The following is a 19,863-nucleotide window of genomic DNA, read 5'->3' as shown; positions in this document are numbered from 1 at the left end:
TTTTTGTCTTGGAATGACCTATTTTTTTGCGTAAATATCTGCAAACCAGTGATATAAGACTACTGACAAAATATTAGATTGCAGACTTCCATATTTCAGGTCGTAAACTAAGGTTTTATGGCTTAAAGCGTTACTAACGATTTAAGAAAAATGCATAAAACATTTTGAACTTAAATATAAACAATTTCTGACTAATTTATTGTCAGCAATCTTATATGAATGGTTAACATGCATTTTCACATAAATTGGCCCATTCCAAGACAAAAAATAAATAAAGTAGTCAAAACGTTCAATCTGTGAGAGTGCTGCACTCTCAGTCACAGATTGAATGTTTTGACAACTTCTTTTACTTTTTGGCTTGAAATAAGCTAATGAAAAGCAGTATGAAAACTGATGATATAAGACTGCTGACAAAAGATATGATCATGTTTTTTTTATATTTACATTTGTAACTTATTGTTTTATGGTTAAAAGCATTACTAACGCTTTACTAATAATGAGATTTTTGGCATAGAACATCATCTTTTGACCATATTAAAATAAGAAATCAGCGTTCCAATATTTTCAGTTGTCTTTTTTGACTGAATTAATATAAGAAAGCAGCGATCTACTTTTTCCAGTTGTCTGTTATGACCAGTGTTCAGAAATTCGCATAAAATAATTCATTACAAGATCAAGAAATAAAAAGAGAGTAAGTAAAACAGAAAATCTGTGAGAGTGCAGCTTTAACATTTAATGTGATATGCAGTATCAGCCAAGTGCAGACCTATTCACATCCTGGCTACACAACCAGTACATTCATCAGCTTTACTGATTCGAGCCAGGCACATTTATATTGGTAGACTAGCATTTTACCAATCTGTGCTGGCCAGTAAAGTTCTCATTTAAAAATTAGGATTCAAAATATATATACCTTAGTTCCTTTTTTTTGCCAACTCTGTTTCAACTGAACTTTCCTTAATGAATGAGAAGTTTAAAACAATAATTACAATATCTCAGCAAATACCTGCATTTATGTGTTTCCTGTACAATCTGTCAGCTTTGGTAGGCTCAGGTTTCATTTTGTCCATCTCAATACTAATAATCTTCTAGTCTGATGTATTGCCATCCGATTTTTAAGTCAGGTCAGGCAGCCATTTCAGCTTTGATCCAGTTGATTTTATCAGATGATGTTAACAATACTAGCCTTGTATCCAGGCACTTCTCAATCTGAAAGTTTACAAAAGAACATGGCCTGTAATATTTAATAAAAAAATCATAATCGTCAACCCCTGGATGATGGGTTCTAAAGTAAACCTGTGAGAAAAGATACTACTGGTATGGTGCTTGAACCCACTACCATGTGAACACATGCATGGAGATCTGTCAAATTGAGCTAACCGGGTAACTGATTTTTAGGCAGTTCCCAGCTTGACTCTACAATTGACAGGTGCATTATACATTATAAAGAAAATAAATCAAACACTTGAAGCACTAGTCCAAATAATAGTAACTTGACTGATCTTTTTACAAATTTTGAAATGGCATATCCTTCACATACATTTTTTGTACCCAAAGTGGGTAGCTATTCCGATTGGGATTCTGGTCAGATAATTATCTATAATATAAGTTATGTACACAAAAAATAAAATGCGACGAATTATTATGAGTTTGATGAGTGTTTTCCTTCATTTCATACTGTCAAAACATAATGATATAACTTGTTATACATGAAGAGCACCTGCAAGGCTGCGGTGCATAGATTTACAACAATCGGAGCCTTTTGGCCATGGCCAAGTTGTTAAAATTATATATACAAAAGGTGACTGGTCTATCTCAAAGTTAACCTGAGATGGTCCAGTTGTTATGCTAGGTAAAATGGTTGTGTTTAAATGCATTAAATGCTTGTTTTGTGAAAAAAAGCTTTGCACTTTAAATGGTTATAACTAAAATACGAATATAAACCTTTAATATCTATATCAAACATATAATACTTATCTAACTACGATTTCAATATCTTTCAACCCCCCCATCTGTTTTGCATAAAACCCGATTAGACGTAACGGATTGTAAGAATCAAATATAACACGACTATTGAAGCACATATGTTCTTTTTTGATGGTTGAGACGTTTCAGGTTAAACAATTAAAAATTCAAAATAATTTTAGTGAATAATCAACTCTGAATTGAAAGTAACATGAAGATGTTGTAGTGAAGGATTTGCCATATTTATATAATGTATATATATGTATATTTAATTTTTTTGGAATCGTAAAAAGAGTCCGTCAATGTACAAATATTTAGACAAAGAGATGTAGATCAGCTAGATGTACCTTCCAGTCCAAATAATTGTATGTTGACAGATTTTTTTAACGATTTTTGATACAACAAATCCTTCACGTACAAATTGTTTTGTACGACAAGTGGGTAGTTACTCCGATCGGCATTCCGGGGTTAAAGCATATTGCGTCTATAACATTTCATAAAAACAAGAAATATTACCAGACAATGTTATTTTATATAAATTCCGTAACCAAAAAGTAATATCTAGCAAATAATTATGAGTTTTATGTTTTTTTCTTCATTTCATTCTGTCAAAACATAACAATATATACATGAAGGGCACCTGCAAGGCTGCAGTTCACAATTTTACAACAATCGGAACATTTCGGCCATCAATTGTAACAACTCGCCATCTTTTGTAAGCTTCGAGATAGTCAATTCCTGTTGGATACTGGCTTAGGTGTTCCCATTGTTCGGCCATGGCCGAGTTGTTACGATTGTATTATCTCGAAGCTTGTCGAAGGTGGCCGAGTTATTACGATTGGGTCAAGTTGTTCCGCTTGGCATAATTGTTGTCTGTGTCAGTCAACTTTACTTTCAATGGAAAAGTAAAAACTGTGTTTTAATGCATTAAATGCTTTTTTTGCAAAATAGCTTTGCACTTCCATGGTGAAATATGAATATAAACCTTTATAAACTATTTCAACCATAAAATACTTCATTTAAAACAATTTCAATATTTTTCAAACACTCCCGCTTTTTGCACAAACCCGTTTAGACGTTAGGGATTGGAAGTATCCCGAATAACACGTCTATTATTTCAGACTAATGTACATGTACCTTCGTGTCCGAAATCGATCACTTCCGGGCAGCTCATTTCTGGATTGTCTCCATCTAAATTTAACATTTTTAGACGCATACATTGATGCCATTTTTTTCGATTGATGTTGAAGCAATAACACTAAATACAGGTCGGTTATTTTGTAGAGGAACGTGTTCGAAGTAACATTCAATTTTATTTCCGCATAATCGCCGCCATATTGTGTATGACTTTAAAAAATACACCGTATAGTGCAAAATAACAATAGGCATAACGTTGACACACTGTGATAATCCGAATAACTTACTCAAACAAATACAATAGTTCGATTGCTGCTGAAAATAAATCATTTGAAACATAAAAGCTTAAAATTTAACAAAATATTACATGATATGAACTCTTTAACCGCGTATGATTTATTTCTTAATAGCTTTCATTCACAAAATATGTTCTTTGCCGGGGTTTGCCGGGTCAGTCTTGAATGCCGGGATATGTGTGACGTCACACGGGGTGCAAACATGTGGTGTAGCTTACTATTGGTTGTATGGTAAAATGACTTCGTATGTAAATGCTATACTTTCATTATTTTTCATTACTTTGTTCAATAAAACTCACCAAATTGCAAGTACAACTATACAAAGAGTAACACGCAATGTTTGTCATAAAAAAAGGCAATAACGCGTTAAATACAAATAAGCAAGTACTTGACGCCCCGCATTCACGTAAGTAGTTCTGTTGCTACGCAGGTGGTGTGTATTAATATATTCATGTTCAATATGTCGTGTCAGGCGACTAGTCGCGTTTCTGAAATACCGCTCTCTAAAGACTGCAGCCGACAGTCTAAAAACTGTTTGTATTCGCTTGTTTTTGCTTGTAACTTGTACATATGTGTGTAGTGTTGCTATGTTATCTAACGTGTCTATGCCGTAGCTTTTGTAACAAGTACGTTGTCAAAGTGTTTTTCTTTTGATAGATTTTTATTTCATTTTCTTTTTTCACGTTATATAGGAAAACATAAATTAAATTGTTTTCGTGTATGTTACGGCGCAGTGCCATGCCAACGTTCCTCTCTTTGGGCGTCGTGTGGTTACACTTATGGTGGTTATTTGGACGCCCAATGTGCTAGTCGTGAATAATATTTTACGAGGATGTCAAACTCGTATTTATTATTTAGTTTTGACATTGAATAAATGTCCTTTTCAATGACTGTGGATTATTATTCACGTCTCTCACTTAGTTGAACCCTCCTTATTCAGTAGCAATACATAAACAGGTATCATGCATTTGATTCATCACCAATATGAGGCAACATATGCGACTGTCTCAACTGACAGAAACGCCTCACTTAAGGGCAATCTGGGTGTGCGTTCGGAGAAAGTCTGTAGATATGTCTCGAAAATGCTTGCTACAAAACGGAAGGGCTTTGAATAAATAACGATTTACCGTAGTATTAATTCAATGAGAAGTGTACTGAACATCATTGTACATCGTACAATAACTTCGCATATTATAACGTTTAAAAATAACCAAGAGCATATATGTTGCTATGCATTTTAGCTCTTAACATTGAATGTGTCTGTCGAATTGTCTCTTGTTGATCTGCCTACCTTAACATATTGTTTTTTAAAAAATCAAAACTACATCAATGAACATTTAGCTTATAAATTTCTTATCCTTTAAAAGTATTAGTTTCGGGAACTGGCTGAGGAACAAATAATCATTTGGAATAAATGATTATTATTTTCCTGAGAAAAGAATGTGCACAGTGTGAACAACACACATAACTAACGTAACAGTATTAGTGTTTGTATTGGATGTGTATAAACTTTGTATAAAACATTGTTAAACATGGACATGCTATATTCATGTAATAAATATTGTAATTTTTTTCTTTGACTTCTGCAAATATGTACAACCATAACCATATTGCAATAATTAAACAAAATTCGAGAACCGTGTTATCAACATATTAATTGCAAATGGCAAACATAAACTGAATATTATCACAGATTAATATAACAATAACTTGGATTAAAAACTTATCATCGCAAGCCGATGATAACACTATTAAATTTAAAAAATAAAAAAAAAACTGAGTCACGTGTGCGTATGCACGCTTCAACAACATTATTATAATACTAAAGGTTTCTTGTGAATATTTTGAACGCCGACGATAAGGACTACAGTGCTATCACAATTTCTCCATTTGTACTTAAATCATAGGCGAGCTGATAATCACAGATGTTTTTACAAGATAAGCAATTTATTGCACATTTGGTGCTTAATTAAACACCGAATATAAATGACGAACATCTTAATTTATTGGTTAAGTTTATCAATTTTGCCCCCTAATTGACCAAAATCAGAAATACTCTTTTAATGATGTTTATTGGCTTTAATGTAGACAGTTTACAAAAGTAATCATTAATTTAAATTTGAAATAAAACCCAAATTGACCAACATTCTTACACAATACCAAATTGTTAAATGCTTTAGGAAATAAAACCTGACCTAAGCAAATAATGACTCTAATTTTACAACAATACACCCTCTATCAATGCACAGAACATGCAATAAATTGGAAAAAATACAGTTTGAGCCCAATATATATACATTTATATAAAGATATATGATACAACTATTAAAAATCGTTCTTCAAGGTTACACAATTACAAAGAACACGATTATAGCCGCTCCCGGCCTTAGCAAAACAAATATAAGAGAGATCATTTAAATAATGAGAGTGTTAATTACAGAATTGCACTTCCGGTGCCGAGCAAGGCAACACATTATATGTATAACAGGACATAAACAATGAAATCAATACAAAAGATTCATGGCAAGTATATCGCTTATCGTTGCAAAATATATTTGTTGACTTCAGGATTCCGGAAAAAGAATTATAAAACCATGTTTGTTAAATAAAGTAACGTTTTGTGTATTTGCCTAAGCAAATTTGTACCATGGCAAAAGCGCGTACTGTAAATTGAACTACGTTTTTGTGATAAAGTTATTTTAATTCAAGCCTAGCCTTTCTCAAATGTTTTAAGTAATTAAACAACGCATTAATATGAAGACAACAGTTCACAAAATCACTTATTTGCGTACTTCTGGACCCTTCTATGATAGCTCAGGCCGGAACGTGAAACGTATCCTCTAGCACAGCTACATTTATACATTTTCTCCCCTCGGTGGGATGACAGATGACCGCCAGATCTCGTCAAATGTGGTATTAAGCACCACAAATGTCACAATTGATCTGTGCTTCTGTATGTACCATTCTCAGATGGTTTAAAAATCACCATTGGTGGCAAACGCTTTGTCAAAGTCGGTGCACTTGCACTGCATTCCCTCAACTTGGGCACATCCCCTGAAATATGATTTAATAACTATTTTAAGAGTATTCGTATCATGTATTTGCAAATTGAAACATTTTAAATCTTTCTTTACATTGAATTTACTATTTCATATGCATACATTATCATAAAAGTAACGACTTGGCAATGCGGCAGTCTGAAAGGGATAGTTTACCTGTGGCTTTTCAAGTGGCGTTGGCTAAAGAACATCTGTATGGTGCTTAGCCTCTATATTTTCCTTAATTTAAAACATATTGTGCCTTTGGTATTGTATGATTTCCCACAATGTCGGCGTAGCATATTCTACAACAGAATAAAAATTATGTAGTGCTTGGTTTGAATAATATTTCGTAAGTGCTTGGTTTGAAAAATGGTTGTAGCACTATTTCTGTAACATGCGTACGTTGATATGGAAACATAACTTAGAGCATATCGATAGGTGAACATGCAATGTTTATAAATAGCTCTGTTAACGAAATTGCATATATTAAGCACAAAATTATGAAAAAATGGACAGTTCATACTTGGTTCAAAGATTTCCGCAGCACATTTCGCCTTGAAAACTTGTGACACGCATTCCATGTAAATTACAGAAATGTCTGACAAAATGAAGGTACCAAATTACAGGGAAAATTGGGCGCTGGAACATGGTTGATGTAAGGAAATTTAATTGTTTAATTATGGAGAGAAAATAAACAAAAATACATACAATCTCATTGGGCGCTGGCTTTTTTAGTGCTTGGTATCAAAACAATGTACCACGTGATTACCGCCTCTGATATGGCCATCAAGGCCCTCTTGCTTTCTTATTTTTTTTTCTGTGTAAATGCATTTGTTCTGTGGTGAAGAATATTGCTGATGTACTGTATATATTATTACCTTAGTTTACATCTTTATCATAAGTAAACTTGTTATTTTGTATGTTCTTGATATGCTATTTTTTCATAATAAATGCCTTCATGTAAATCTTGGATTGTTGTAAAGCAGTGCCTGTGTATTAAGAGTTTCTCTCAAGTGTTGGCTTATAAGTTTGTGTCTACAAGTAGATATATACATTGAGATATATCCTTGATTCTGAAGGTAGTTACAAAGATGGGCATTCAGGTACACTTAATTGACATTTTGGCATTCTAACATTCCTTATATGCAAGTCTGTCAAAAGCAGAATTGAACAAAACTACTATGGTTGCCATTGATATGGACTCTCTTAGTATCCATTGATCTATTGATATGAACTACAACGAGTATACAATGTAAACTATGGAGACAAGCCCAAAAGCCAAAACTTTATCCAGTACCATGTTTAGATGCACGAAGCTACAATGAAAACTACAGGGACAAACCCAGTAGCCACACCTCTATTGATTACCATGTTTAGATACACAAGACTACAGGGGACACTACAGGGACAAGCCCAGTAGCCAATTCTTTATCCAGTACCATGTTTAGATACACAAGGCTACAGGGGACACTACAGGGACAAGCCCAGTAGCCAATTCTTTATCCAGTACCATGTTTAGATACACAAGGCTACAGTTTTAGTTATATTCTGCTTTTTATTTCATTGCCTCAATATTATTAAAGGCTATTTACACTTAACCAAGGGACACAACTCTTGACACTTTTTTACAGTTCCTCATTGAGGTTAGTCCTACTGAATGAATGCTGAATACATCTATGAATTCTGGTTATTGGATTTGATAAATTGCTTAATATAATTAAGGTGAATCAACATTTAGATTTTCCGCCATTCAACAGGAAGAAAATATGGGGCGAGATATATTCACCTCTGTTAAGTTAGCGCTCTTTCGTTTCAACATTATTTTCACAAAGGTACGATTTTTTTAGAATGGACAAATATTTGTTTTGTTCAAGGAAATGATATAATTCACATGCACAATTGCTCATTTATATAACAGACTTTGCTTGACTTTGCTAGGTTTTCATAGGCTTTGCTAGGTTTCGCTGGATTTTTCAATCTTGAATTAATGTAATTTTACAAATTTAACACAATATTTGCAATAAATTATACATTTTTCCAACTAAATATATAAAACTCATAAAAATAAATACAAATAAATAAAAATACAACTGACTTTGCTTGACTTTGCTTGGCTTTGCTAGGCTTTGCTTGACTTTGCTAGGCTTTGCAGTGTTTAGTAGGACCGTTCTTATCATTACCAAATTTGGTCAGAATGTATATTGGCATATTATCTTGGACAGGTTTAATAACCAGCCTTATCGCTCTTGACACTCGCCTTTTAAATATAGAAATTACCTAAAATCGGTCTTGTCCGCTCAATAACTTCAGATGCCTTTGTTCAATAATCGCAAAATGTAGTCAGAATGTATTTTGGTGTCATATCTCAAAAACCAGCCATGTTGCCTTAGTCACTCCAATGTTATGACCCTTAAATTGGCTTTAACCGTGTTTACAGTGTCTGCTCTCCAACGCACAAACACTTATCACCAAACTTGGTGTCATAAAATCATTATGTCACCGTTGGTGCTATTGTGTTTTTACTTCAATTATGTTTTCTGCAATTTCGATATCAAATATTAAAATGGTTTTAACATAAATTATTGCATATGAATATTCAGAAAAGCACCTTTTTGGTGTAAAAACATAAGCACTGTTTAGGTAATCTATGTTTCAGTATAAGCTTTTAATACATTTAAACACACACACAATTTCACTTATATTTTGCAACTAACCAACTATTAGAAAACGGTTGGATAAGCGTTTATTTTGTTGGGACGGGTAACCCACTGTCTATTTGGATGGTTGGGATGGGTTACCCACTGTCTAATTGGAAAGTTGGAGCGGTTAACGCAGTGTCAATTTGGTAGGTTGAGTCGAGAAACCGGGTGTCTATTTGGTAGGTTGGGAGCGGGTAACCGGGGACTATTTGGTAGGTGAGAGCGGGTAACTCGAGGTCTATTTGGTAGGTGGGAGCGGATAACCCACTGTCTATTTGGTAGGTGGGAGTGGTTAACTCGGGGTCTATTTGGTAGGTGGGAGCGCTTACCATTAATGACAATAAGGACTTTCTCCTGTTATCGTACCAATTGATAAGTGAATGTCTGTCATGTATGTGAGTTGTTACACAAATATTATACTGTTGTATGATGATGATACCCCTAATCTTGACTATATATGGTTATACGTTATTTTCATTTTAAATTACAAATTACTGATATGTTTCCTTGAAATGCTTGTATATTTGTACATATGTATGCATATTTCCTATCAGGAGGGAATATTATAATGTTATTAAATAGGTGATTTCATATTGGCCTAGTTATTTGTCCGAGGTTAGCTGTATGAGCCTGAGCCCAAAAGGGCGCATGGAAATAGAGCTGACTGATGACAAATAACTAGGCCAATATCAAATCACCTTATTAATAAGTATTCTATTAATTAACTATTACCATTTTGGCTAAAAACATTCTTTTAACTTACCTTTAGTTCACAGTGAGGCCGTTCTATCCCTTATTCATTAATGGTGTCTGCCTTTCTAGACTTGACTTTGCTGTTTTGACATGCATCCTTTGCACATATTTGAATAAAGCACTGTACATTGTAAGGAATCATGTCTTTTCGTCCTAATTTCGTAAATCGTTTGCCAACACGTCAAATGTTTCACCTTCGTCGTCCATTTTGTCGGTGTACAAAATCATAATGGTTGTGTTATCGCTGGGTACTGGTACCCAGCTAGTAGATTTGTCGAAGGGAGATAACCGGGAACCAATACCTGGAAGAAGGGAGACGAATCCGAGGCATTAGACCAGCATTTGGAACTCCTCGGCCATTTTTTTCAAAAACCACCTCGGATGTATGCCGGTACATCTGTTGAAGTAGTCCGTATTTTTTTTAATAAAAGCATTAATTAAATGTAGTGTTTAAGAGTTGTATTCATTGCTCTCAGTTTAAATTGATTGCCAGTGAAGTGTATTATTGCAAACATAATTACGATTCCCAAGAATTAAGTCATAAATTTTAACTACTAAATAAGATTACTACGCGATCTATTTGCAGCGGACTTAAACGTACCACTTTTTAAGTATGTAAACCGTCCATATACATCCGAGGTTGTTTTTGAAAAAATGGCCGAGGAGCTCCGAATGTTAGACCAGGAGCATGCTTGCTGTAGTTGAAGGTAATAAGCCACTTTCTTAGACGAATATACGGGTTATGCATATACCTTAAGGAGAGGTAATTGTCCCAAGTAACCTATGCTACTTGGTATATTAAAGTCAATGTGTACAAACCGGTCTCAAAAATAGACCTGTGTCTTACGACGCATTACTTACCCCCATTTGGGGTAAAAAGACTCCGACATAAAGTAGTCCGCGTAGGGATGGCGATTTTTTAATAAAACACATTATATCTTTTTCAAGTGATTAAAAATGGTTTACTTATTCTTCAGTGGTCTTAAAATTCAAGATACAATTAAAAGTTCGACCGTTTTACTATTATTTTATTCAGATATTTAAAACTATGTACTTTCACTTTCGGTTTTTATCTAACAATGGACGAAATAATAACACGCGTGTTTAAGGAAATTGGGTTTGTAAAACCACTGAAAGACTGTCAGAGGGAATGTTTGATGCATGTTTTAAGTAAACATGATGTGATGGCTATTTTGCCAACCGGATATGGGAAAAGTTTGATTTTTCAAGTGGCCCCATTTGTGTTAAAAGCAAAGTATGACCTTGTTTCTTCTGTTTGCTTAATATTGACACCGTTGAACAGCATCATGATGGATCAAACAAATTCAATGAGCAAACAAGGAATTAATGCGTGCTGGTTGGACTATAATTGCCAAAGTGGTCAGGCCGCAGCCGATGACGACAATTCTGATGATGAAGACACTGTTCAACAGGGACAAAGTATTGTTAATGTGCCTCTAGATGACATTATTAAAGGGAAATACACATTGATATACGCACATCCAGAAGCACTACATAGCAATGATAATGGAACCCGTCTATTGAGTGTAATGGAAAGAGAGGGAATTATTTCCTGCATAGCTATTGATGAAGCACACATGATACTTGAATGGTAATTTCTGTAGATAAAATGTTTCATTTGTCAGTGTATGCTTAGCAGGTCCCCTTATGGACAATTACTTAATAAATTACATAACTTTTTAATTATATCCTGAATTTTACCCCTGGGTCTAAACCAGAAGTATAAGTATATAAAAGGCTCATTCTGTATTTGTATAAGGCCAAAAAAAATTGTTTGTTTAGGGTAACCTTCCCAAAATTTCTAGGTAGGGTAGGTAGGGATTCTTTTTTGTTCTTTTTTATCAAAATCTGTCTTAAGTTCAGAGTGTTTTCTTGCACATAGCAGTCTTTCCTACATAACTGTCATTGCCTGACTTTGTTTTTATCATATAAACAATAATTCTGATTAAAATCTGCATGTATCCACCCTTCGTAACTCTCTATTCGCTTATTATCAATATCTGCAGTAGATCACACAAACGGCGTTTAAATTGAATTGTTTTTCACTTTACAATTTTATAATTTTGACACTTTCGTGTTTAAGCCGCCATCTTGAAAAAGTAGTGCGTTCCCATCATGCTTAGAGTGCTTTCACACAGGTCAGTAAGACCGGTGTGTACACAACGATAATTAAAGGAAGTTGCAAGACACCACATAGTCGTAAAATCCACCAACGGGCTAAATACCACTGTAATATCAAACCGTACAATTTCGTTCAATCATTTAATAGGTTCAAGTATTCCAAATAGGTTTATACAAAGCACAAAATTTCAAAACAATCGGAACGGGAAACAAAATGTCTACCTTTAAAGATAATTTCTAGCATATTTTTCATATTAGGCGATTTTCGACAGCCAATGAAAATGGCCCATTTCTCAAATCCCATATTAGGCGAGTAATGTAGCCAATGAAAACGGAGGAATCTCTTATTAGCCGAGTTTTGTTGATTTTGGCCGAGTTTGGTCGATATTGAGCGGGTTCAAGCATAATTATATTGTCTTTAATTGTATATTATTGGTACCACAGTTGTCTCTGTATCTCGTCACATACGTAATACATGTAGTTCATTAAAGACGATTTTGATTGATTGATGGCTAAGGTGTTAAAAAAGAAAAACAAAAACATACAAATAAAATACAGATTCCATGAAACTTGTTGATGTAACAAATATCAAAATATTATCTACTATAACCACTGTGAATCCCTCAGTGAATCGACTCTTATCAGCTTACGTTAAAATTCAACTTGAAGCGTTCCATTTCGTAAAGGGCATTATGAGACACACATTGAAAGATAAGGCAAACAGATGCACATTTAACTCAGGTCATCACTGTGCAAGCATTAGCAATTACTCTAAAAAGAGGAAGGGTAATATCTTCTTTTTGTGAGCATGGCTTTTCGAGGTGTATCATTTCCTGTCGTTCTCTATACAGCTTTGGCGGTATTGTCGTCGGTCATCATAACAGGATCAAGTGCAGGTAACAATTGTACTTCTTAAAGGACTCGCGAAAACATTTCATGTTGAAAATTTCAATTTAAATTACAGATTGCATTTAGATACCACGTACCTTTATTAGCCAGAGTAAATGCATACATAACACCACCGTACAGCAGAATTCAGCTTCTTGTCCGAAAATATATTTCAAAAGTTTAAGCTTGCATTCATTCATTTTCAATTGTGTAAATATGCTTTTCTGCAAAAAAAGCGCCTGTACTGTTATTTCGAACCAGCGGCTACTTTTTAGGCTAATGTTACATACCCATCATAACAATACCGATAATGGATGGTTATTGGGAATAATGCTGTTTACATGAACGCCTTGGGGTACCAGATTGCATGACCGATGTTTGGCATCAGATTACCTTATCATTTTGGGCACCTGATTACCTGGCCGATTTTGAGGACCTGTTTACCTGATCGAATTTTGGCACCTAATCGCTCGCTTCTCTTCGGTCTAAAATAATTTCAGTCCCACTGTCCAGTCCGTGAAAAAGTCGTATGGCCAGCAATGTCATGTTTTAATTGTTAAATATTATAACATAAATTTATATTACCATTATAGCTTCATTAATAACGCACTTGTGAACAAAACAAACAATGCACAATCATTCTACGCCGTTATGAAAAGCGCAAAGCCGCACTCATCATTTTTATGACGTACGCGGTACGGAACAGCCAAAAGTATTTCACGGACCGATGCCATCTTGATTTGTTTTAAAATTCAGTGAAACACGAACCTTGCAACAAAGGGTCGCATTAATGTTAAGTATACTATTATGTCAGATTATCACTGTTTTAAGACACCTTATTACTAGTATGCTTCAGACACTGTAACAGTATTGTCACTTCTTGGCTGAACTCTAGCCACGTGAACCACGTTATTGTCAAATCTTTGCTGCTCTCCAGCCACGTGTACAACGTTATTGTCACGCCTTTGCTGCTCCCCGGCCACGTGTACCACGTTATTGTCTCGCCTTTGCTGCTCTCCAACGACATGTACAACGTTATTGTCACGCCTTTGCTGCTCTCCAACCACATGTACAACGTTATTGTCACGCCTTTGCTGCTCCCCGGCCACGTGTACCACGTTATTGTCTCGCCTTTGCTGCTCTCCAGCCACATGTACCACGATATTGTCACGCCTTTGCTGCTCTCGGGCCACGTGTACAACGTTATTGTCACACATTTGCTGCTCTCCAGCCACGTATACAACGTTATTGTCACGCATGCCGCTCTCCAGCCACGTATACAACGTTAGTGTCACGCCTTTGCTACTTGCCGGCCACGTGTACCACGTTATTGTCACACCTTTGCTGCTCTCCAGCCACGTGTACAATGTTATTGTCACGCCTTTGCTGCTCTCCAGCCACGTGTACCACGGTATTGTCACGCCTTTGCTGCTCTCCAGCCACGTGTACCACGTTATTGCCACGCCTTTGCTGCTCTCCAGCCACGTATACAACGTTATTGTCACATCTTTGCTGCTCTCCAGCAACGTGTACCACGTTATTGACACGATTTTGCTGCTCTCCAGCAACGTGTACCACGTTATTGTCAAGTCTTTGCTGCTTGCCAGCCACGTTAACAACGTTATTGTCACGCCTTTTCTGCTCTCAAACCACGTTTACAACGTTATTGTAAAGCCTTTGCACACCCCAGCAACGTGTACAACATTGTCGTCACGCATTTGCTGCTCTCTACGACGTGTACCACGTTATTGTCGCGCCTTTGCTGCTCTCCAGCCACGTGTACAACGTTATTGTCACGCCTTTGCTGCTCTCCAGCCACGTGTACCACGTTATTGTCACGCCTTTGCTGCTCTCCAGCCACGTGTACAACGTTATTGTCACGCCTTTGCTGCTCTCAAGACTCCTGTACAACGTTCTTGTCACGCCTTTACTGCTCCCCGGCCACGTGTACCACGTTATTGTCGCACCTTTGCTGCCCTCCAGCCAAGTGTACAACGTTATTGTCACGTCTTTGCTGCTCTCCAGCCACGTGTACCACGTTATTGACACGTCTTTGCTGCTCTCCAGCAACGTGTACCATGTTATTGTCACGTATTTGCTGCTTGCCAGCCACGTTAACAACGTTATTGTCACGCCTTTTATGCTCTCAAGCCACGTTTACAACGTTATTGTCACGCCTTTGCAGCTCCCCAGCAACGTGTACAACATTGTCGTCACGCATTTGCTGCTCTCTACGACGTGTAAACGTTATTGTCGCGCCTTTGCTGCTCTCCAGCCACGTGTACCACGTTATTGTCACGCATTTGCTGCTCTCCAGCCACGTGTACAACGTTATTGTCACGTCTTTACTGCTCTCCAGCCACGTGTACAACGTTATTGTCACGCCTTTGCTGCTCCCCGGCCACGTGTACCACGTTATTGTCACACCTTTGCTGCTCTCCAGCCACGTGTACAACGTTATTGTCACACCTTTGCTGCTCTCCAGCCACCTGTACCACATTTGCTGCTCTCCAGCAACGTGCACCACGTTATCGACACGTCTTTGCTGCTCTCCAGCCACGTGTACAACGTTATTGACACGTCTTTGCTGCTCTCCAGCCACACGTTATTGTCACGTCTTTGCTGCTCTCCAGCCACATGTACCACGTTATTGACACGTCTTTGCTGCTATCCAGCCACGTGTACCACGTTATTGACACGTCTTTGCTGCTCTCCAGCAACGTGCAATATGTAATTGTCAATTGTTTGATGTTTAAAACCTTATCATTTAATTCAGACACAATGTTTTCAGTCACCTGATTGCCTGACTGATTCAGTCAATGTAGCAATTTGAAATAAGATTCATGATTATCTTAAATATTCAGAGCATCGTAAACGTTACTCTTTAAAATCATAAGAAGTTAGGCTCCTTAATAACTGAATGATTTAGACATTCTGTTATCAAACCTCTTTCTACTGGTCTGTTTAGAGAACACTTTTTTACCACTGATTACCTGACTGTTTCAGACACCCGATTACTTGACTGGTGTAGACAATTAATACTGTGTGATTAGCTGGCTGTGATCTTGGCTAGTTAAACACGATCACAAATGGCAGCAGATAAGGGAAACCACCAAAACGCTTAAAAACAAAACGAACAATTATGCACTTTTAGTTTTACAAAAGAAATCTTCTATGTCATAAAGTTCATATAAAATATTCACGGATTTTGAATTGTCCTTACACATAATGACTTAACAATTTCCAATAAACTTATAATTTGAAAAACCAGTGATCAGAGAAGATTTCCAAATACCAAATAATAATGTTCCAGAACACACATTTAACTTTTAAAACCTTCTTCTCAAATCTATAAATATATCTGATATATTTTAATTATTAAATTTAGCGAAACGTCTAAGCATTATAACAAAACCTGATAAATACGTTCTTAATACAGCATTGAGGAAAAACAAAGCTAATTTTAAAGAACCCAGGACACTTCGGAAGAAACAAGAATATTAAACAATGAAATACGGAATTTAAAATATGTAGACATGTTACAACTTTGTCTCCAGACCTGTTTTTTGACGGATTTAGACTCAATGTTGTAAGACCCATGATTTATGGATTGGACAAGACTCTTTCTTCTAAGAACACTGATAGCGTGATAACCTCACTTCATTAGACAAACTGATTCACACACCGATTAAATACTTAGTTTTAACATCCCTGATACCTATATGATTCAGTTGCTCTTATTTCAGACTCCTGCAACCCTAGCCCCTGCCTGCATGGTTCATGTTACCAGGGTCCTATCAGCCTTTACAAGTGCGTCTGTCACCAGGGCTGGATTGGTGATGACTGTGATCAAATCGGTATGTTGTAGGGCGAGTGTTCTAAAGGGACATTTTATAACAAAACAATGATCAATGCCTTTAAATGTTGTGATTTTATAACCTACTAAACAAACTTCTAACGTAATATGTATTGCTAAGCTAAAATTATCATTATGAACTTATTACCGAAACAATTAAAGCAGCAATTCTAGTTCGCTATGCAGTGTATAAAGCATGATAATAATTTTCAAACTGGTCTTGAATGTAGTCTGTAAGCAGAACAGCCACAATACGATTTTTAGCTGTCTAGGGATAACATATGATTTACTCTTATAGCCAAATGATCAAATCAACTTTTACTTTAAGTTCAAATTATTTTCCCCACCACCACCACCATCATCACCACCACCACTAACACCACCACCACAACCACTACCACCACCACGTTGTCTTATTTCTAATGGAAAACATTTACCTTTAAGAAATTTTTAAAAGCGTGGTTTAATCAGGAACGTGAAAATGCCCGGAAAATATAATATAGTATGACATTCAAACTTAAAGCCGGTTTTATACCAAGAGTTCGAGGGAAGACAATATGTCTGAATTAAAGATACTTATAAATTGTCTGTTTTTATCTCGCAATAAACTTCTAAAAAATATATACTTGCGTGAGCTGACAATACAATTATTATCTCTGAAACTGCTGGGTCGTTTTTGCATGAACGTATTGAGTATGAGTTTGAGACCATATAATATATTATATCAATATTTATATAAAAAACTATAAGTGTTTTATGTTTGTCGATTGACTTACAAACAACAATGTTTAAGGATCGATGTAACATATACTATGTACAATGATGTGGTCAACGATGTATAAGAAAAAGATTTAGTTGTGCATAACCTTAAAAGTCGTAAAATCAATTCTATTTTATGGATGTGAATTTTGGAGCTATAGAAATAATCATATATGTGAAAAAGTGCAATCATTTGGTTTGATCATGTTTTGATTGTAAAATGTATTTCGCCATGTTGTATGGTTTATGGAGAAACCGTTGTTAGATCTTTGCAACTAAAAATCAATACACTAATGCCCAATCATTGGTTAAAGCTAAGAGTCATTGCTTGTATAAAACTTCCAGTGCCTCTGTTCTGTTTGTTGCTTAGTATATGTATATAGATATACCTCCTATGGTTTATATTTGGGTACGTCATGCATTTTCTGGCACTCTTAAATGAATGGTTTTCTACATTAAATATGTCGAGAAAATATTTAGCTATATATTGTTTAAAGAATGCAATGGTTTCGAAGATTATATAGTGAATGGATGATGGAGAACAATGTGAAAAGGTTTCATTTCATTTATTTGAATGAGTTTAAATTAACCATTTTGGTCTGTGTTCTTATGTTTCAGCTGCGAGTACTCCGGGTCCTTGTTCCCCAAACCCTTGCCTCCATGGAACATGCATGAGCCAGGGAACGAATTTCACGTGCACCGCGTGTCAAAGCGGCTTTACAGGGCCGAACTGCAATCAAGGTTTAACTCTTGCTTAATCTTAAGTTAGACTATGGTTTCGGAATGAAATTATGGATAAAGCAAAACTAAAGTAAAATGATTGGTATAAAGAAGAAAATATTTCCATTTATATTAGTTGCTTGATCGCTATGGTAACCCTTGTTTTTTTAATCTTATTACGTGACTCTTATGACTAATGTACAAATCATCGGGCAATAACTCTGTAGGCGGTCAATAGTTCCGGATTATCTTGTGGGTAAACTTTTTATTTTCGTTTATTGCATTTTGTTTCATTTTGCTATATTTAGAAACAAAATCATCAAAGAATTATTTAACAACATTTCATGAAATTAAAATGTACATTTGAAACTATATTTCAATGTCTCTAAACGGCCTTCGACAGTACAAAAGTTTTCAGATTATTATAAATAAACGTTACCAGTTGACATTTAAAATTAGATTGCTTTCACTATGCCAGTTATTTGCTTATTCTATTAACATGACGACTTGTCCACATGGCATCAGTTACCGCTTCAGTTGTTACGTCGCCTGATCCCTGCAAGCCAGATCCATGTGTGCACGGGTCATGTATTTCTAACGGAAGCACATCCTATTGTCAATGTTCACAAGGGTACACGGGAACAACCTGTGCCACAGGTAGGTTATTATAGAACACAGGACTTACTACCTCACTTTATCGTAATATTCATTTTTGCATACACATGTAAACAGTTTGAATTATACATGTATAAATATATATATATATATATATATATATATATATATATATATATATATATATATATATATATATATATATATATATATATAAATATATCACATGTCATTGCTATCATGTTTCAAACGTTTAGATCTTAAAAGTTGAATCATATTATTAACCCGAATCGTATGCTTAAACATATTATCACAAAATGTTTCATTGAACAACTGGATAGTTTGTATATGTTATATGAGTTGGTTTATGGATGTTAGCTTCTTCATAAACAGTTTGTTATAACCTGCATGTCCGATATGAAGGGTTAGGTGCAGTTGTTTCCCCCTGAGTTTTTAACTGATCGTTGCTCCTGTACCTCGTCATTGATATAAAAAACAACACCGTAGTAACAATAACAAAATATCATTCGACAGATTTGCCATCGACCGGAAACGCTTTCATTTACAAGAACAAGCTGATGAAAGATTTTAAATCTAGGCCTAGTTGAAAAAGCACTTCATACATTTATTTTAATTTTAAATGCCTGTTGACTTCGTATCACTTTGGTATTTGGTTTCAATAGGTGAAATGTGACATGTAAAATATACAAAGCATACTATATTGCAAACAGTACTTTTAAGTCCTTGAAATACTGCAAAACAGGCCATTCATTGTCGATTTCAGAGGAAATTAAGAACAAAATTACAAATTGCAGTAACTTCACCAACAATGTATTTTTGAGTTATTATTCTTTATTATTGTAATTAGTATCCAATACCATTTTGAATGAAAAACTCTTTTTATGGGGTCGTCAAGCATCAAACTTTTAACATAATTCTTAACGGCGTAACAATTGTTAAGCTAATGAGTACATCGGATACCTTAAATGACA

General features: G+C 35.5%; 1 protein-coding gene across 6 annotated transcripts in view; it reads left to right on the top strand.

Moving 5' to 3' along the window:
- Positions 1–12,756: 12,756 nt before the first annotated feature.
- Positions 12,757–19,863, top strand: part of LOC128239984 (neurogenic locus notch homolog protein 1-like) — a 103,520-nt gene continuing 96,413 nt past the window's right edge. For 5 of the 6 annotated variants that reach the window (XM_052956462.1, XM_052956464.1, XM_052956466.1 and 2 more), the window contains exons 1-4: positions 12,757–12,929; positions 16,668–16,778; positions 18,155–18,277; positions 18,794–18,913. In XM_052956462.1, the coding sequence (XP_052812422.1) occupies positions 12,842–12,929; positions 16,668–16,778; positions 18,155–18,277; positions 18,794–18,913 (442 nt within the window). In that variant the 5' untranslated portion in view covers positions 12,757–12,841. The remainder of the gene's footprint in view (positions 12,930–16,667; positions 16,779–18,154; positions 18,278–18,793; positions 18,914–19,863) is intronic. The other variant, XM_052956465.1, reaches the window with a different exon arrangement.

This window comes from Mya arenaria, chromosome 7 (assembly GCF_026914265.1).
Source record: "Mya arenaria isolate MELC-2E11 chromosome 7, ASM2691426v1".
Lineage (NCBI taxonomy): Eukaryota > Metazoa > Mollusca > Bivalvia > Myida > Myidae > Mya > Mya arenaria.
This window is presented reverse-complemented; position numbering and strand designations above follow the sequence as displayed.